At 47.8% G+C, this 17,629-nt stretch overlaps 1 protein-coding gene across 1 annotated transcript in view; it reads left to right on the top strand.

Moving 5' to 3' along the window:
- Positions 1-9,223: 9,223 nt before the first annotated feature.
- Positions 9,224-17,629, top strand: part of RAD18 (RAD18 E3 ubiquitin protein ligase) — a 418,996-nt gene continuing 410,590 nt past the window's right edge. The window contains exon 1 of the mRNA XM_073591734.1: positions 9,224-9,349. Within this exon, the coding sequence (XP_073447835.1) occupies positions 9,296-9,349 (54 nt within the window). The 5' untranslated portion in view covers positions 9,224-9,295. The remainder of the gene's footprint in view (positions 9,350-17,629) is intronic.

The following is a 17,629-nucleotide window of genomic DNA, read 5'->3' as shown; positions in this document are numbered from 1 at the left end:
CGAGCACCTTCTGCCACCCACTCATCCAGCTAAAGTATTGATCCCATGGGTCTGTGATACCTGAGTTCTTTAACTCCAGTGACAGATCTTCTAATTTCTTTATAGCTAAAGTAACCTTACCATTTGGGCCAGTATTATCAGGAATGTATGTACAACAGGTTCTCGTTTTTTCCTATGATTTTACAAAACACCTCCTTTCCCAGCTAGCACCATGTCTAAGGCCATCCGGTCCTGGAATGTCATGTAGGAAGTGGGGGCTAACTGGTCAGCAATTCCCTGGAGGGCATCTTTAGTGTAATTTACAAATCTCTGTTGGTTATAATATGTGTAGTGTCAGGTCACCTAGAGGCTGGGTGACAGATGCACACCGTTGGGATCAGGAGTGCACCGCAAGGTAGTGGACCCTACGGTTGACTGCTGCGGATTGAACCCTGGGAGGTTTAGGAAGCAGGTCTACTGGATCACTGACACAGATCCCACTGGGAGCTAGAGCATAGATTCCCCAGGGCGCGGAGTCTAAGAGCTAGCAGGTGTTCACCAGAGCCTTTAATGGTAAGGATGGACTGCGCTGCAGTCTGGCTCCAGGTCGCGGCCCCCAGGGTCTCACAGCTCACGCTCACGGTAGACTACAGGAGAAGAGGAAGGAGGCAGCAGGCTGGAACAACAAGGAAAGTAAGGGACAAGCCAAGGTTCAGGGTCACAGGCAAACAGGGATGGTCGGGAACACGCCAAAGTCGGTAACAGGAATCAGATGTATGAAACACAGCAAGTACACATAGAGGCTAACACACAATGGTTGATCAGCACTGCTGGCTTGCGGTGCACAGGTTAATATAGGGTTCCCTGATAGGGCCTGGAATGGAGCCATGCTTAGAGGAGAGGTTACAAAAGCAGTCAGGTGAGGGTCAGCTGGTCTCTAGAGATGAACACATGGAGACAGGTATGTTGATCGACAAACTCTATTGCATAACCATGACATGTAGTTAATCCAATCTACATTCTTGCTGACAGTTGTTATGGGGATCAAAGACTCAAAACCAGCTTTTACCTGGCCCCTGGCTTTAAATTCATCAGGGACCCCCCTTGTAACCCTTATGACATCTATGTATAAATGAGGGTCAAAGCTTCCGGAGAGAGCTGCTCGCTTCCTCCTCTGACTGTGTGCTGGGTCAGTGTATGTATCAGGGGTATCTTTGGTTAGGATATGGGGGCTTTCTATTTTCATCTTTTTTGTCTAATGCACTCTGTGGTCGCCTAGTCTGGCCCTGTGTTCCAACCCACTGGCCCCCACAGAAACCACAACTCTGTCCCCAGTAACTGTCTGTGTGGCATACATATATGTCCTTACCGTCAGGGATATCACTGTACCAATGGCATCACCATGAAGGGTCAAACGGACAAGGTACTATGTCACAGTAATCTAAGGTAAAGGTGGTCACATGTGTACCTGAAGAGTTACACTAAAACGTAATTATGTTATCATTTTTGTGATGGCCACCTCCTGGGCCCCTCCCCCCTAGATCAAACAGAAAAAGGATATGCAGCACCCGAAAACACGCTCTCCTGCAGTGATAAGCGTGCATTCAGGTGTTCTTCCTGGCCAACTTGACTGAGGTAGCTGTGGTCAGCAAAACTTGGAATGGACCATCATAACTTGGCTCAAGGATCTCCAGACAGTAGTTGGTGTGTTCCTGTATCTAATTCAGGATCTGGAATGGAAGAAAACACCTGGACATGCATTCAGGTTAATTCTCGTGATAATGTGGTTACATAATTAGTCAACACATCAGACTGCAACTGTAACTGTTGTGGAAAGTAACAACCAAGTCTGGGAGCTGAACCAAACAAAATTTCATAAGGGGATAGGGCATGTTTCCCCCGGGGGTGTGTCTGACACTGAACAGGGCTATGGGCTAACTGTCTGGCCAACTCATGTTAGTCTCTTGGGCCATCTTTAACATCCTGTTTTTAGTGTCCCATTCATCCTTTCTACCTTCCTTCTACTTTGAGGGTGGTATGGGATGTGTAGTGCCAACTGAACCCCCAGTGCTGCCCAAATCTCTTTTGTAAGGGTTGCTGTTAAGGCTGGTCCCTGATCTCTCAATATCACCTCTGGGACCCCAAATCTACATACTATCTCACTCAGTAGTTTCTTAGCTGTGGTCCTGGCAGTCATGACCACTTCCACTAGGGCGTATTCGAATCTGCCACTTCTTGGCACTTGAGAATGATCAATTTGCATCCTCTGGAATGGGGCTTTTGCCAGGTGCTTCTTCTGTGTTTTTCCTGTGCATCCTGGGTTACATTTGGTGCAGATAATGCATTATCTGCAGAAGTTGTCGGTCAGTGGAGTAACTCTTGGTGCAACACTTGTTGATAAGAGAGTTCATAAAAGTCTTTGTCAAGTGGGCAGCTCCATGTGCCCATTGCACCACGGCTGGGTACATACTCCTGGGTAGACAAGGCTTCTTGTTGCACTCGAATAGTCCATTTCTGAGAGTTGCTCCTCTCCGTTTCCAGCTTTCCTTCTTATCCGGACTTGTTGTTTCCTGTAGTTCTTTTAGATAAACTCTGTCCACTGGGAAAGTCTGTAAGGTAAGCACGGGGTGGTCTTCTTCTACCACCCTGCTGTCCACTTCCCGTGGACCACCAGCTGTCTGTTTGGCAGCTGAATTGGCTAGATGATTGCCTCGAGCTTCCTTTGAGTTCATTTTGTCGTGTGCTTTTACTCAGAATAGTCACTTGGGTTGGGAGAAGCAAGGCATCAATTTTTCACAGGTGTTCCTGCAGCCGTCAGGAATCCTCTGTCCTAGATAACACCATAATCATGGGCAATGCTGAAAGCATATCTTGAGTCCATATGAATGTTGGCTCTTTTTCCCTCTGCCCATTTACATGCTGTAGTAAGTGCTTACAGCTCTGCCTCCTGTGCAGACATCACCGGTGGTAAGGATTCAGCTTGTAGAACAGTGTTTTCAGTGGTGACCGCGTGTCCTGTGTGGTCATGGGGTGACAAGTCAAGACTCTACTCCTCCTCCTCCTTTCCCCCCTCGAGAAGTGGAAGAAGGGTGGTAGGGTTCAGTGTTTGACAACTTAATAGAGTAATGCTGTCCAGTAGGAGGGAACACAGGAGTCTCAAGTGTCTGGTAGTGGACAAGTGTTTCGGCTGGATCTTGGTTGAATATGGCAACAACGTCATGGGGAGCAAGCAGAACGAGGCAGTGTCCGAGGACCAAGTTCAAAGTTTTGTCAAGCAAGGCTTGTATAGCAAAGCCAGCTCGCAGACACAATAGGCCTCCTCTTGCTACCGCATCCAGCCGACAGGAATAATATCCTATGGGGCGTAGGCTGATGCCGTGTGATTGGGTGAGTACACCTGCAGCATGTCCCAGACGTTCGGATACAAAGAGCTTGAGCGTTTTGTTGTAGTCTGGGAGCCCTAGCGCCTGAGATGGCACACTTGAGGGCCTCAAACTTAGATATTTCTTCAGGAGACATCTGGAAGGGTCTGATTGCAGAGCATCAGTAGGAAGGCTTCTGGAATCCATGCTCTGCACTAGGAAATTAGTCCAAGAAAAATGACAGGTGTTGAGCACCACTGCAATTTGGGCTTTGAGGCTCTGCAGCCCTGGTTGGCAAGATAGCACAACAGGCTTTCTGAGGTGACTTTAACAGGGGGTAAGTCAGCTGCACAAAGGAGAAGGTCATCAACATGTTGGAAGAGAATCACTTCTGGGTGTTTCTCTTGTCATGTGTCAAGGATGATAGCCATAGCTTTTGCAAACTGGCTTGGAAAGTTCTGTGCCCCTTGCGGCACAACTATTTAGGTATGTTGCCGTTTCTTTCCATGGATGAATGCAAAAAGGTACCAGCAGGAGGGGTGAGGGTGGACACTGAAGAAAGCGTTTGTAAGGTCCACCTCTGTGAGGTACTTTGCAGTCAAAGGCATCCACAGCAGGTACCTGGTTCTCTTTTTAGGATTCTCTTCTTGGGGTTATTGTGGTTTCCAGGGCAATGATGCGCCCTCTTTTAGCTTGACTGAAACTGGTGGCACCTTTAAGTGACCGTTGTCTTCCGGTCCTGTGGACCATAGGCACGCAGGGATTCTGTCAAGTACTTCCTGCAGTATCGAACTTGAAGTTTTTGCTTCATTAAGTGTCATCAGGAGAGGCAGAGAACACAAAGCAGATTAGTCTTCTAAAGATAGGGGAGTATGTAACTTCATCATTAACATATCTGGCCTGGGAATGTGATGCTTCCGTATTGGGGAAGACAGATGTGTGGTACGAACCATCCTGGTTTAAAACAGGGAGGGCTGGGTACAGGCTGTTTAAGCTTACTGGGTGTACCAAGATGGCCGCCGGCAGGAAGTGCAGTGGGCTGGGTAGAAAGTGAAGGCATGGGTGCACTAAGATGGCCGCCGGGCTGAGTTGTCACCGTGGGTTGTGCTTGGGTTGTGAGAAAGGAGTGGTCGTTAGATGGAGGGCAGTGCTGTCCCTCCCCTCCTTTTGTTTCAAGTTCCAACATATCATCAGCTCTGTGATACACATACATAATACAATTGCCATCTTTCTTAACTTCCTTTATCCAATTTTCTTTATCACACAGGATTTTTCTCCCTGTTTCTTTAGCAACATAACTTTCGCCACTTCGTTCAACTTTGTTAACTATTTCAACATCTTCTTCTCTCCTTCTTTACAATATCACATTCTTTTCTCTCTCTTTTTCTCGGCTAACGGCTTGAGAGAAGAATACGTACAACCAAGGGGTTAATATTCTTTCTCAGTGTTCTTTATCAACAAATTCCTTGGGTGTGGGCACATAAGATGCGCTCCTAGCTGCTACTGTCTGCTATAACCCTGTAATGTACGGTTAATCTCAGAACAAGAACAAACACATCAGGGGTAGTGAGGAGCAACGGCCCGCGACCCAACAGATCCCCCGGGCAGCCCCCCCTCCGACCTTAACCAGTCCCCAACCCCTCTCGTGTATAGCAAACAGTAAACCACAAATACACTCATGACAGGACATTACACCTGCCACTCTTCGAACTGCAAAATTTCAGCAGGCTAAGATAACCTCAGGGGCAGACAACTCCCCTTAAACCCAGTTAAAGGCCGTCATTACAGTTACTCCCAGAGGCCGACAGGTCATCTGGGGGTGAGACATCTGTAACGCTTTCAGACTGTGGGGGGCTCCAGCAGCTGAGATTTCCCTCAAAGGTCCGACAAACCAATGAGTAACCCGTCCCATAACCGACTGCCACAATAACCCATCTCACTCCAGAGGCCGACAGCTCGTCTGGAGATGAGAACACACATGTAGCACTTTTAGACTGCTGAGTTTCGTGGCCCAAAGAATGGCAGACAGTGAACAAATACAGACAGCAGAAACCCATTGGCAGGTTCGTTAAAACAACCTCAGGCGAGGAAATACCTGCCTCTAAGACAGTCTCAGCATACCGACAGAATCCAGCGGTCAACCGAAAGATAAGAAAGTCGTACAGTGATAAGAATATAAAGAAGACTTACCGGTACTGTTAGGGCTGCGCAAACCCCCTCTCATCTTTCAATTAACGCCCGAATGCTTATCGCGGTATGACTTCGACTGTAGCCTGAGGTCCCGGGTTTCGGCACCATCTGTTATGGAAATGATTAAGAGCTCCAATCGAGCCCAAGGTTATCTGCTGCTGTCTCTAATTGGAAAGTGTGGATATGCATGCATATAAAAGTAAACACTCTGAGACACGCTCAGCACCGTTACTTTTTACACTTCTGATTTATTCAAGGCGGTGCTAATGTTTTATACACACAAATACGTCATTGCTATGTTAGTCTAATAGGTACATCTCATTGGTTAGGATAGAAAAGAAGATGGAGAATCTTCATAACGAGGTTTGGCTGTCCTTGGTTTTATCTTCAGTTCCGCGTTCTTCTGATGTGTGGGATGTAGGGGGTACCCGCCATTTTGAGAAAAATATAGGAACAGAGCTAATCTGTATACTTATATAATGAGTAAGGAGAAAAATATGTATGCACATAAGAAAATAGACATTTTCAGATTATTATTATTATTTACATCACATTCCTTCACACCCACATGACAATGATCCAAAACAAAAGGCCAAGTCGACCTGTCATTGGCTACAGCAGAAAAAAGTGAAGGTTCTGGAGTGGCCATCTCAGTCTCTTGACCTCAATATCATTGAGCCACTCTGGGGAGATCTCAAATTTGCAGTTCATGCAAGACAGCCCAAGAATTTACAGGAACTGGAGGCTTTTTGCCGAGAGGAAGGGGAAGCTTCACCATAAAGAGCCTCATCCACAAATACCACAAAAGACTTCAAGCTGTCATTGATGTTAAAGGGGGCAATACATGGTATTAATAACTGGAGCATGTAAACTTTTGATCAGGGTCATTTGGGTAATTTCTGTTGCCATTATTATTTAAAAAGAGTAAACACAGTTTGATTGATAATAAATGGCTTCAGCCAAACACTAACCATGAGTGAAAGAAAAGTTTTTGTGTTATCATTCATATTCTCTGAAAAATGGCCAAGAAACCATAAATTCTGCCAGGGTATGTAAACTTATGAGCGCAACTGTATTTATGAATGAGACAGCCTAGTCCAATGATGGTATGGACATGGAGACCGAGGCACAGATTGATGAAGAGGTACAAAGAACAACAGGGGTGTCAGTGAGGGCAATCAAAAAAAGGAAGGAAAAATTGGGAAAATAGACGACAGATGTGTAAAAAGAATCTCTGTGAGAGTCCAATGGCAGACTCAAAGATGAGTGCTCAGAGTAAAAACATAAGGGAGTAAATGAGTATACCTGAGTGAGGTGGGTGAGTGCTAGCCCTCCACGGAGAACTTCCACGAGTGGAGTAAAGCCACCGTGGAGGTTGAAATTCTCGCCATGTCAGACCTCTGATTTATATCCCCGGAAGGGCACACCAGGCTCCGCCCCCAACGCCATGTGATGGATGGTGAACACGTGTATAATGGCATAAGTGACAACAGACCAGGTTGAGGTTGTGGGTGTCTTCCACCCGGGTTCAATATAAACAAAAAAGGTCTGGGGTCACCAGTGACACACCTCCATCCCTATATACTTTCATTTTTTGCCATAGCCATTATTTGCATATTTTTCCACATGGGTTACTTCCCATAATGTATAATAATCCCTGTATGTATATTAATAATAATTATAATTACTACTACTAATACCTAAAAATGTAAAAAAAATAAACATAATCATAAATACAACTACTACTAATAATACCTAAAAGTAAAAAAAAAAATAAAATTAAAATAATAATGATAATAATAAAAAATACTACTACTACCTGAAAATAAAAAAAAAAAATACAATAATAATAATAAATACCGACCTGGTGGGGGTCCTGGACTGAGACTGCCATTCACTATCACAAAGCAGGCTTTGACTTGATGTGTAACTCCCAGGACACCTATCACTCTCTACAATAATAAATACTACTATTAAAACCTAAAAAATAAAAAGTAAAAAAAAAAATGTTTAAAAAAAATGGAAATCATAATAATAATAATAATAATAATAAATACTACTACTGTCAGTACTGAGACAGGAAAAGTACAGAGACAGGCTGGGTGAAGAGTACATGGTGAGTGCAGTGAGACACCCCTATGTGGTCCATGACACCCTGCACTCACAGCGATCCATAGAGTGTCATAGAACCTAAAACACTGAGGACATCTAGTGGTGGAAATTAATTACTGTGTACCTTTTTATAGTAAAAAAAAAAAAAAAAAAAAAAACAACCAAAAAAACCCAAAACAAAACAAAATTGTGGATAATAAATACCACCAAAAGATCGCTCCATCTGTCTCAAAAGAAAGATATAAAATTAATTTGGGTACAACGTTGCATGGCGGAGTAATTGTCGGTCAAATTATGACAGTGACGAAAACTGAAAAATGGTCTGATAGTGAAGAGATATAACAGGCTGGTACTCGGTTGGTAAGGTTGTATTAAGACAGCGGTTCATCCAGTTTAACCTGTGTCCCATATCCCTGTATATTGTGTTCACTGAGACTGGTTATACATTGAAATGGATTTAGACCTAAAAAAAAAAAAAAGTAAAAAAAAAAATGTATATATATAGATAGATATATATATCTATCTATATATATCTATATATAGATAGATATATATACTTAATAATAATAATAATAATTATTATTATTATTATAAAAAGTAGAAAAATTTAAAAAATGGAAATACTACTACTTATAATACCTAAAAATAAAATATTAAAAAAATATATTAATAAAAAATACTACTACTACCTGAAAATAAAAAGTAATGCTTACCCCCGACTTTTTCCCCTCTCTTTCTCTATTATAGACTCTTTGATCCCTGTTTAATTGTGGATCACCTTCACCTACATATGGTGGTTTGCGGCTTTGCATTCTCTACGAAAAAGGTATTGAAATCCTACTAAGTATATCAGACAGCATAATATTGGAGATAACGGACCCCCCCCGGGGTAAGTCGGGAGGACCCTCGGCATTGGCTTTCTATCCAGCCTTCAGAGACTATTATTATCTCTGTATTTTGTTCTGTTAGGACACAAATGTTTCAAACTGTGACCAGTTTCTTCTTTAAATGCGCTTTATTTGTTTACTGAACACTTAATAAAAAAAACACTGCAAACAAAAAAGTAAAAATACAAATTATAATAACAATAAATACAACTACTACTAACAAAGAAAAAAAAAAAAAAATTAAAAAATATGCCTAAAAATAAAAAAGTTAAAAGATAATAATAATACAAAAATAATAAAACAAAAAAACAAAATGTAAAAAAGAAAAAAGTTCATAGCAGCCCTGTCCCTTCTGTGTTTTCCTTGTGTGACAACGCTCTGTGATTGGCTGTCTGGGGGGGAAGCGTTGTCACCCCGCAACACGGTCGGGGGGGGGGGGGGGGTTACAGTATTAGTTGGGGGGTCCAAAAAATAAATCTCTCCCCCCTCCTTGGAACATTTTTCGAGAGATGATTATTGGAATATTGCATTATTATTAGTTATTCAGCAGCCCAGTGCCCCCCACCCCGTCTGTGATATGAGGGGGAGGGGAGGTTACACGAATAGGACCCCCGGGCACAGCTCCCCCTCCTCCTCCGCTCTCATCTCTCCTCTCTGACTACAACTCCCAGGATCCCCCGCGGCCGGGCAGGAAAGGAGGGGGCGTGTCTCGCTGCTCGGCGCGGGAATTTCGGAGAATCAGCTGTGAGTCGAGCACAGGGCGCCATGACAACCGCTACAGAGAGGGCCCCTGGGGGCCACAGGGCGGACCCCCTACAGGTGAGACTTCACCCCAAAACATCAGAGAGGCGGGGGTGATAGAGGGGACGGTTGGGGGTATTAGGGGTGCAGAGTGATGGGCTCTAATGTCAGTCCTGATGTCCCAGAACCCCCCAGACTGAGTCCTGTTCACTGAGGATCAATGAGGGGTTCGGGGGCTCAGCATCAGAGGGGTTGAGGGGGCGCAGGGTTGGGGGAATGCAGAGTCAGAGGGGTTGGGGGGTGCAGTGTTGGAGCGGTTGGGGGGGCGCAGGGTTGGGGAGTGCAGCGTCGAAGGGGTTTGGAGGGTGCAGCGTTGGAGGGGTTAGGGGGGGCGCAGGGTTGGGGAGTGCAGCGTTGGGGAGGCGCAGCTTCGGAGGGGTTGAGGGGGGCGCAGGGTTCGGGAGCGCAGCTTGGGGGGTGTGCAGCGTCGGAGGGGTTGGGGGGGGCGCAGGGTTCGGGAGCGCAGCTTGGGGGGGTGCAGCGTCGGAGGGGTTGGGGGGGGCGCAGGGTTCGGGAGCGCAGCGTCTGAGGGGTTTGGGGGGCGCAGGGTTGGGGAGCGCAGCTTGGGGGGTGTGCAGCGTCGGAGGGGTTGGGGGGGGCGCAGGGTTCGGGAGCGCAGCTTGGGGGGGTGCAGCGTCGGAGGGGTTGGGGGGGGCGCAGGGTTCGGGAGCGCAGCGTCTGAGGGGTTTGGGGGGCGCAGGGTTGGGGAGCGCAGCTTGGGGGGTGTGCAGCGTCGGAGGGGTTGGGGGGGGCGCAGGGTTCGGGAGCGCAGCTTGGGGGGGTGCAGCGTCGAAGGGGTTGGGGGGGCGCAGGGTTCGGGAGCGCAGCGTCTGAGGGGTTTGGGGGGCGCAGGGTTGGGGAGCGCAGCTTGGGGGGGTGCAGCGTCAGAAGGGTTGGGGGGGTGCAGCGTTGGGGGGTGCAGCGTCGGAGGTGTTGGGGGGGCGCAGGGTTCGGGAGCGCAGCTTGGGGGGTGTGCAGCGTCGGAGGGGTTGGGGGGGGCGCAGGGTTCGGGAGCGCAGCGTCTGAGGGGTTTGGGGGGCGCAGGGTTGGGGAGCGCAGCTTGGGGGGGGGTGCAGCGTCAGAAGGGTTGGGGGGGTGCAGCGTTGGGGGGTGCAGCGTCGGAGGTGTTGGGGGGGCGCAGGGTTCGGGAGCGCAGCTTGGGGGGTGTGCAGCGTCGGAGGGGTTGGGGGGGCGCAGGGTTCGGGAGCGCAGCTTGGGGGGTGTGCAGCGTCGGAGGGGTTGGGGGGGGCGCAGGGTTCGGGAGCGCAGCGTCTGAGGGGTTTGGGGGGCGCAGGGTTGGGGAGCGCAGCTTGGGGGGGTGCAGCGTCAGAAGGGTTGGGGGGGTGCAGCGTTGGGGGGTGCAGCGTCAGAGGGGTTGGGGGGGCGCAGGGTTCGGGAGCGCAGCTTGGGGGGGGGTGCAGCTTCGGAGGGGTTGGGGGGTGCAGGGTTGGAGAGCGCAGCGTCTGAGGGGTTTGGGGGGCGCAGGGTTGGGGAGCGCAGCTTGGGGGGGTGCAGCGTCAGAAGGGTTGGGGGGGTGCAGCGTTGGGGGGTGCAGCGTCGGAGGGGTTGGGGGGGCGCAGGGTTCGGGAGTGCAGCTTGGGGGGTGCAGCTTCGAAGGGGTGGGGGGGTGCAGGGTTGGGGAGCGCAGCGTCTGAGGGGTTTGGGGGGCGCAGCTTGGGGGGGTGCAGCGTTGGGGGGTGCAGAGTTGGAGGGGTTGGGGGGGTGCAGCGTTGGGGGGTGCAGCGTCGGAGGTGTTTGGGGGGCGCAGCGTCGGAGGTGTTTGGGGGGCGCAGCGTCGGAGGTGTTTGGGGAGCGCAGTGTTGGAGGGGTTCAGGGAGCGCAGCGTCGGAGGGGTTCAGGGGTTCTGTGTTTCAGGTGATGAGACATGTAAGGGGAGCGAGAAAATTACTTAAAACTCTTGATAAATATATATATTTTGGTTTTCTTTTGGTGGTATTTGATCACCTCTGCGGTTTTTATTTTTTGCGCTATAAACAAAAAAAGAGCGACAATTTTGAAAACAATATTTTTTACTTTCTGCTATAAAATCTAATTTTGTCATCAATTTAGGCCAATATGTATTCTGCTACAAATTTTAGTAAAAAAATCCCAATAAGTGTTTATTGATTGGTTTGTGCAAAAGTTATTCTGTCTACAAACTATGGTATATATATATATATTTTTTCATACTAGCAATGGCGGCGATCAGCGACTTATAGTGGGACTGCGATATTGCAGAAGGCATTCTGACACTAAATGACACTCTTGACGGTTATTCGGAACCAGTGACATTTAGTGATCAGTGCTAAAAATATACACTGTCACTGTACTAATGACACTGACTGGGAAGGGGTAAACATCAGGGGCGATCAAAGGGTTAACTGTGTGCCTAGCTAATTTTTGTGTGCTGTGGGGGAGGTGCTTACTAAGAGAAGACTAAGATCCATGCCTTCCCTACTGACAGCGCCGTTCTGCTTGTGTACTGAACAATTTGGTGGGTGCCGGGGGACATCGAGTCTGCGGTACCCACCGCTGGGCTCCCGCTGTGTGTGATCACAGCCGGTGCGCAGCCAAGACCTGGAAGTGTCAGAAAATTACTTAGAATCCCCAAACATACAGTATCTCACAAAAGTGAGTACACCCCTCACATTTCTGTAAATATTTTCTTCTATCTTTTCATGTGACAACACTGAAGAAATGACACTTTGCTACAATGTAAAGTAGTGAGTGTACAGCTTGTATAACAGTGTAAATTTGCTGTCCCCTCAAAATAACTCAACACACAGCCATTAATGTCTAAACCGCTGGCAACAAAAGTGAGTACACCTGTAATGGATCAGAGCCGCAATCCGGTGTCTTGCCGAATAAGTTCCTTCGGCGGATAGGTTCCCCCCCTGTACTGCGCAGGCGCGGCGCCTGCGCAGTACGTACCACTGTCGGCCGCCGGAGATAGCCGAAGCTCAAACGCTTCAATCAGCTGTACATGGCGCCTGCGCTCTGGGTCCAGGTTCCTTCCCCACCATCCAAGTGGACCTAGAGGGGGAATCTAAAAGTGCCGAGCGCAGCGAGGCCGTGCCCGAAGCGTGGCGAGCGATTCGTGGCGATCGAAGCGAGCCCGCGAGGGGCCCTCTTACAGGCGCCGTGTACAGCTGATTTTCAGCTGTTCCGCTTCGGCTATTTCCGCCGGCTCCTACTGCGCATGCGCAGTAGAGGGGGGAACTAATCCGCCGAGCGGAACTTTCTCGGCAGAACACCGGCTCAAATGAGATGTCTGCTGCTGGTCCTAATTAGGCAGTGTGGATGTGTGTGTACGCCGGGAGCAATCACTGACACCTGTTCAGTTTGATTACTTCCACATCTCTGTTTATTGCAGGGCGCTGCCCAACGTTTTATACACAAAGAACAATAGATTGTAGGTCACTACTATGTAAATGTGGTCAGTCTAAAAGGTACATCTTTTTGGCTGAAATACAAGAGGGGTGCAGAAACGTGATGTTGGAGGCTTGGTTGTTGTTGGTTCTTCTTCTTCTTTACTTCCTCATACCTCCAGGGCGGGGGCAGCAGGGGGTAGACGCCATCTTTGGTTCCAAAGCAGAGCTGAGCTGTTTTACTTTATAATAAGTAAGGAGTTGCATAGAAACATGTATACACATAAGAAAATAGGCATTTTTATGAATATGATTATGTTCATTACATTCCTTCACAGTCCCCTAAGTGAAAATGTCCACATTGGGCCCAAAGTGTCAATATTTTGTGTGGACACCATTATTTTCCAGCACTGCCTTAACTCTCTTGGGCATGGAGTTCACCAGAGCTTCACAGGTTGCCACTGGAGTCCTCTTCCACTCCTCCATGATGACATCACAGAGCTGGTGGATGTTAGAGACCTTGTGCTCCTCCACCTTCCGTTTGAGGATGTCCCACAGATGATCAATAGGGTTTAGGTCTGGAGACATGCTTGGCCAGTCCATCACCTTTACCCTCAGCTTCTTTGGCAAAGCAGTGATCATCTTGGAGGTGTGTTTGGGGTCGTTATCATGTTGGAATACTGCCCTGCGGTCCAGTCTCCGAAGGGAGGGGATCATGCTCTGCTTCAGTATGTCACAGTACATCCCCAGATGATGACTTCTAAGTCGAAACACGTCGGGAGGATATACTAAAACCACTGTCTTCTTTTATACAAGCGCTTGATTTTACTGCTAAACACGTGAGTGTATTTCCTTTGCTTTTCATGTATTAAAATTTCCATACGGAGTTATGCTATGCCTTCCTCTTTTTTAATGGTGGGGCTGACTGCCTATATCTACTGAGTTAATCCATACCTTAAACCTCTTCGGAGCTCCATCTGGAGGTCATATCTGGATAGAGCATCTGATCCCCTTGGTATATTATACCACAAAGCTTGATTGACTCACTAGGTGTACACCTATTTGAGTTCAATCCCTCTGGTAAGTAGCTTCTGGTGTCTTTGGTGGCGGATCTACTATCAACTGTTATTACATCATACATACAACTTTATGGAGAGATTTGGGGTCTATAAGTTCCCAAATCTCTCCTCTACTTTTTTTAAAAGCAAAAGATAAAAAAAAAAAGTCCCCACTTTTCTCCTCTAGGCTTGAAAATAAAAATGTGATAGAAAAAACAATGTTCAAGTGTGAATTGAAAAATCGTCCATACCTTTCAATCCTCCAATGACGCCATGGTGACTTCACACAATATGAAAGTGCCCGACCACCGTATCTAAAGTCTCCTTACCAGATGGCAAGCATAAAGAGCATTCGGCTGCGACCCAGCCACGGCCTTTAGCTTGCGCAGATGACCCCTGGAAATCACAGGAACCGGACCATTGGCAGGGAAAACCACCTGGGTATCTCACGTAGCCGTGCTCGGATGGTGTTGTGAATGTGCTCGTAGGAAAAAGAAACTGACCATAGTGTAATACAGTTCAAGTATTTAATAAAAGATAAGTAATGCACTTATATAAAAACGAGAAAAGTTTGCACAAAAACAAATGCCGGCCGGCACATACAGGAGCCTGTCCTCCTCTCGAACAGCGTGGTGACGTCACTGCGTACCCTCCCAGACGCGTTTCGTCATAGGTGACATTTTCAATGGGGAATGTTTACATCTGCCAAGGCCGAACGTGACGTCATAACGTCGCGCCCAGCCTCCGAAGGTCATAGAGATTGCCGGGGACCATCTGGTCCATGGTATGCTTTATGGTAAACGGTCACCGCTGGCTCGCTGTTCGCACGGGCGAGCCAGTAGAAGATCGAGAGAGCAGAGGGGGGGTGGGCGGACACTTCCCATCCCCCGCCTATAAAATCAAGCCGCTATGATTGTTTTTACAGTGCAGAGAATCGCCGTCAGAAGAAGAAAAATCTGAATGATGCTTGCAGCTGCACCCGTCATTCAGATATCTCCACTGAAAGTCCAGGCCGTCACATGACGTTCAGCGATATGGAAGTGGTTAATGGAGGCGTGCCTCCCCCTGCGCTATTGTATTCTGCCAGCGGGGGTGGGGGGGTTTTGCCCAGCAAAATTGAATGGTTACTGCTAGCGGCTACAGCTGCCGGCAGTAACCGTTTGTAGAAAAATCCGATGGGCTGATTCAATGGATCAACTTGGGTACAATTAGCCTGCCCTACATGGATCGTATCTCAGCCGGTCGAACCGAATTTCTATGCATGCATGGCTGGCTTTAGTCCATGTGTATGTGTGTGTAATATAAATATATATATATATAATGGGGTGCAACGGATCGTCAACGGTTCAGCCTGTTCGGATTGGCACACATGCGTTCCGCGGAGCGTGCCTCGGCCTTAGGAAAGGCTTCGGCCTAGCTCCGGAGCGGCGACCATCTTGGTACACCCGGCGGCCGTTTACCACATGAACGCTCCATCAAATGACGGAGCGATCACTTGTAAACAAACCGGCCTCATGTCATGACGCCGGTTCCTCTCTCCCCTCTGTGTACTGATCTGCACAGTGGAGGGGAGAGATCAGATGGCAGCAGTGCCAGTACTCTGCCATACCCTGCCAGTACTCTGCCATACCCTGCCAGTACTCTGCCATACCCTGCCAGTACTCTGCCATACCCTGCCAGTACTCTGCAATACCCTGCCAGTACTCTGCCATACCCTGCCAATATATTATTACAGTGGGGGAGATTGCGGATGTTACAGTGGGGGAGATTTTTTTTTTGATCCGAAAATGATCCGAACCGTGAGTTTTTTGATCCGTTGCACTATATATATATATATATAATGTTACAGACATTACTTGCGCCCCCCAACACACAAATGACCTCCTCATTCCTCGCAGGTCATATAGCTCTATGTACACCGATATCTCTCCGGCTGCATTTTCCTCATTATGTTGGTGTAGCGGGGCGATTGCTCTGAGCTTTGTCACCAGTGATTGGAGGTTACATGTCTCATATTCCTCTGTAATCTATACTGTTTATGATGATTGAGGTAAATATGAGACCCGGGAGCTCTGAGTCCATTGCATGTGGAATTTCTTTCTTTAAAGGTATTTTAACTCGTGGCAATGAGCTGATATTTTCCAGGCCTCCTAGATTTTACTGCTGGACTTCTGAACTCAGCCTTAAAGAGTAACTCCACTTTTGATGAGGGGAAAAAAAAAAAAAAACCCCACTCCCCTCTGGGTAATCTATGTACATTGTGCAAATGTCAATCGACGCAATCAAAGCAATATGTGAAAATCAATTGTAAATGAAAAGTAGCTGCTGTCACTTAAAGTGCTTTCACTCCACTAAGACTGATAGAAATAACAAAAACTGCGCTACTAAATAATGAAATGTGCAAAACCAATAAAATTCAAAAGGAACCGTATATAAAAATATAGTACTAATGAGTCCAAATAAATATGTGAGTAAATACAAAGTTCATCAAAATAACAAGTGATTGATTGAAGTAAATCCAAGAGTTTCAATTCACCAAAACGTGCACTCTATCGAGTAAGAGGAGTGAAAGTGTCTTTACCACTCCAGTAATCTCCGTTATCCCCAGAGAGGAACACTTCTGATTTGACTCCTGTGTGAGGCGAGCGCAAGCATGGATTTGCATTTTTGCACGTTTTGGTGAATTGAGACTCTTGGATTTACTTCAATCAATCACTTGATATTTTGATGAACTTTGTATTTACTCACATATTTATTTGGACTCGTTAGTACTATATTTTTTTATATACGGTTCCTATTAAATTTTTATTGGTTTTGCACATTTAATTATTTAGTAGCGCAGCACAGTTTTTGTTATTTAGATCTATGTACATTGCAGGGATTTTAGGAAACTTTGTTGCAAATTCCTTTCTTTTGTTATCCTGAAGAAAAAGCTGTTTGTGTCCTGTACAGACAATACCAAAGAAGTGTTTACTGAGAATTGGGTTTGCTGACTGTAGCACCTCTTTAACCTTTGGGGGGTGGGGGGAATCTCACCAAAACTGAAATTCTTATTGCAGGGGGTGCCTAAAATCTGACTTGTATCCTAGTGCAGACTTCCGGGAAAATCAGTGAGCCAATCACACAAGCAGGCTGCTGGCCCTTCTGATTATGCTGATTGCTCTCATTGCCCTGTCTGCTGAGCCCTCTGTCTGTCTGATCCCCTGTTGATTCCCCCCCCCGTCTGATCCCCTGGTGATTTCCCCCCCTGTTGATCCCCCCCGTCTGTCTGATCCCCTGTTGATCCCCCCCCCGTCTGTCTGATCCCCTGTCTACCCCCCCCGTCTGTCTGATCCCCTGTTGATCCCCCCCGTCTGTCTGATCCCCTGTTGATCCCCCCCTGTCTGTCTGATCCCCTGTTGATCCCCCCCCCCTGTCTGTCTGATCCCCTGTTGATCTCCCCCTCCCCTGTTTGTCTGATCCCCTGTTGATCCCCCCCCCCCGTCTGTCTGATCCCCTGTTGATCCCCCCCCTGTTTGTCTGATCCCCTGTTGATCCCCCCCCCCCCTGTCTGTCTGATCCCCTGTTGATCCCCCCCCCCCCTGTCTGATCCCCTGTTGATCCCCCCCCCCCCGTCTGATCCCCTGTTGATCCCCCCCCCTGTCTGTCTGATCCCCTGTTGATCCCCCCCCCCCTGTCTGTCTGATCCCCTGTTGATCCCCCCCCCTGTCTGTCTGATCCCCTGTTGATCCCCCCCCCCCGTCTGTCTGATCCCCTGTTGATCCCCCCCCCCCTGTCTGTCTGATCCCCTGTTGATCCCCCCCCCCCCTGTCTGTCTGATCCCCTGTTGATCCCCCCCCCCCCCTGTCTGTCTGATCCCCTGTTGATCCCCC

This window comes from Aquarana catesbeiana, linkage group LG07, assembly GCF_042186555.1.
Source record: "Aquarana catesbeiana isolate 2022-GZ linkage group LG07, ASM4218655v1, whole genome shotgun sequence".
NCBI lineage: Eukaryota > Metazoa > Chordata > Amphibia > Anura > Ranidae > Aquarana > Aquarana catesbeiana.
This window is presented reverse-complemented; position numbering and strand designations above follow the sequence as displayed.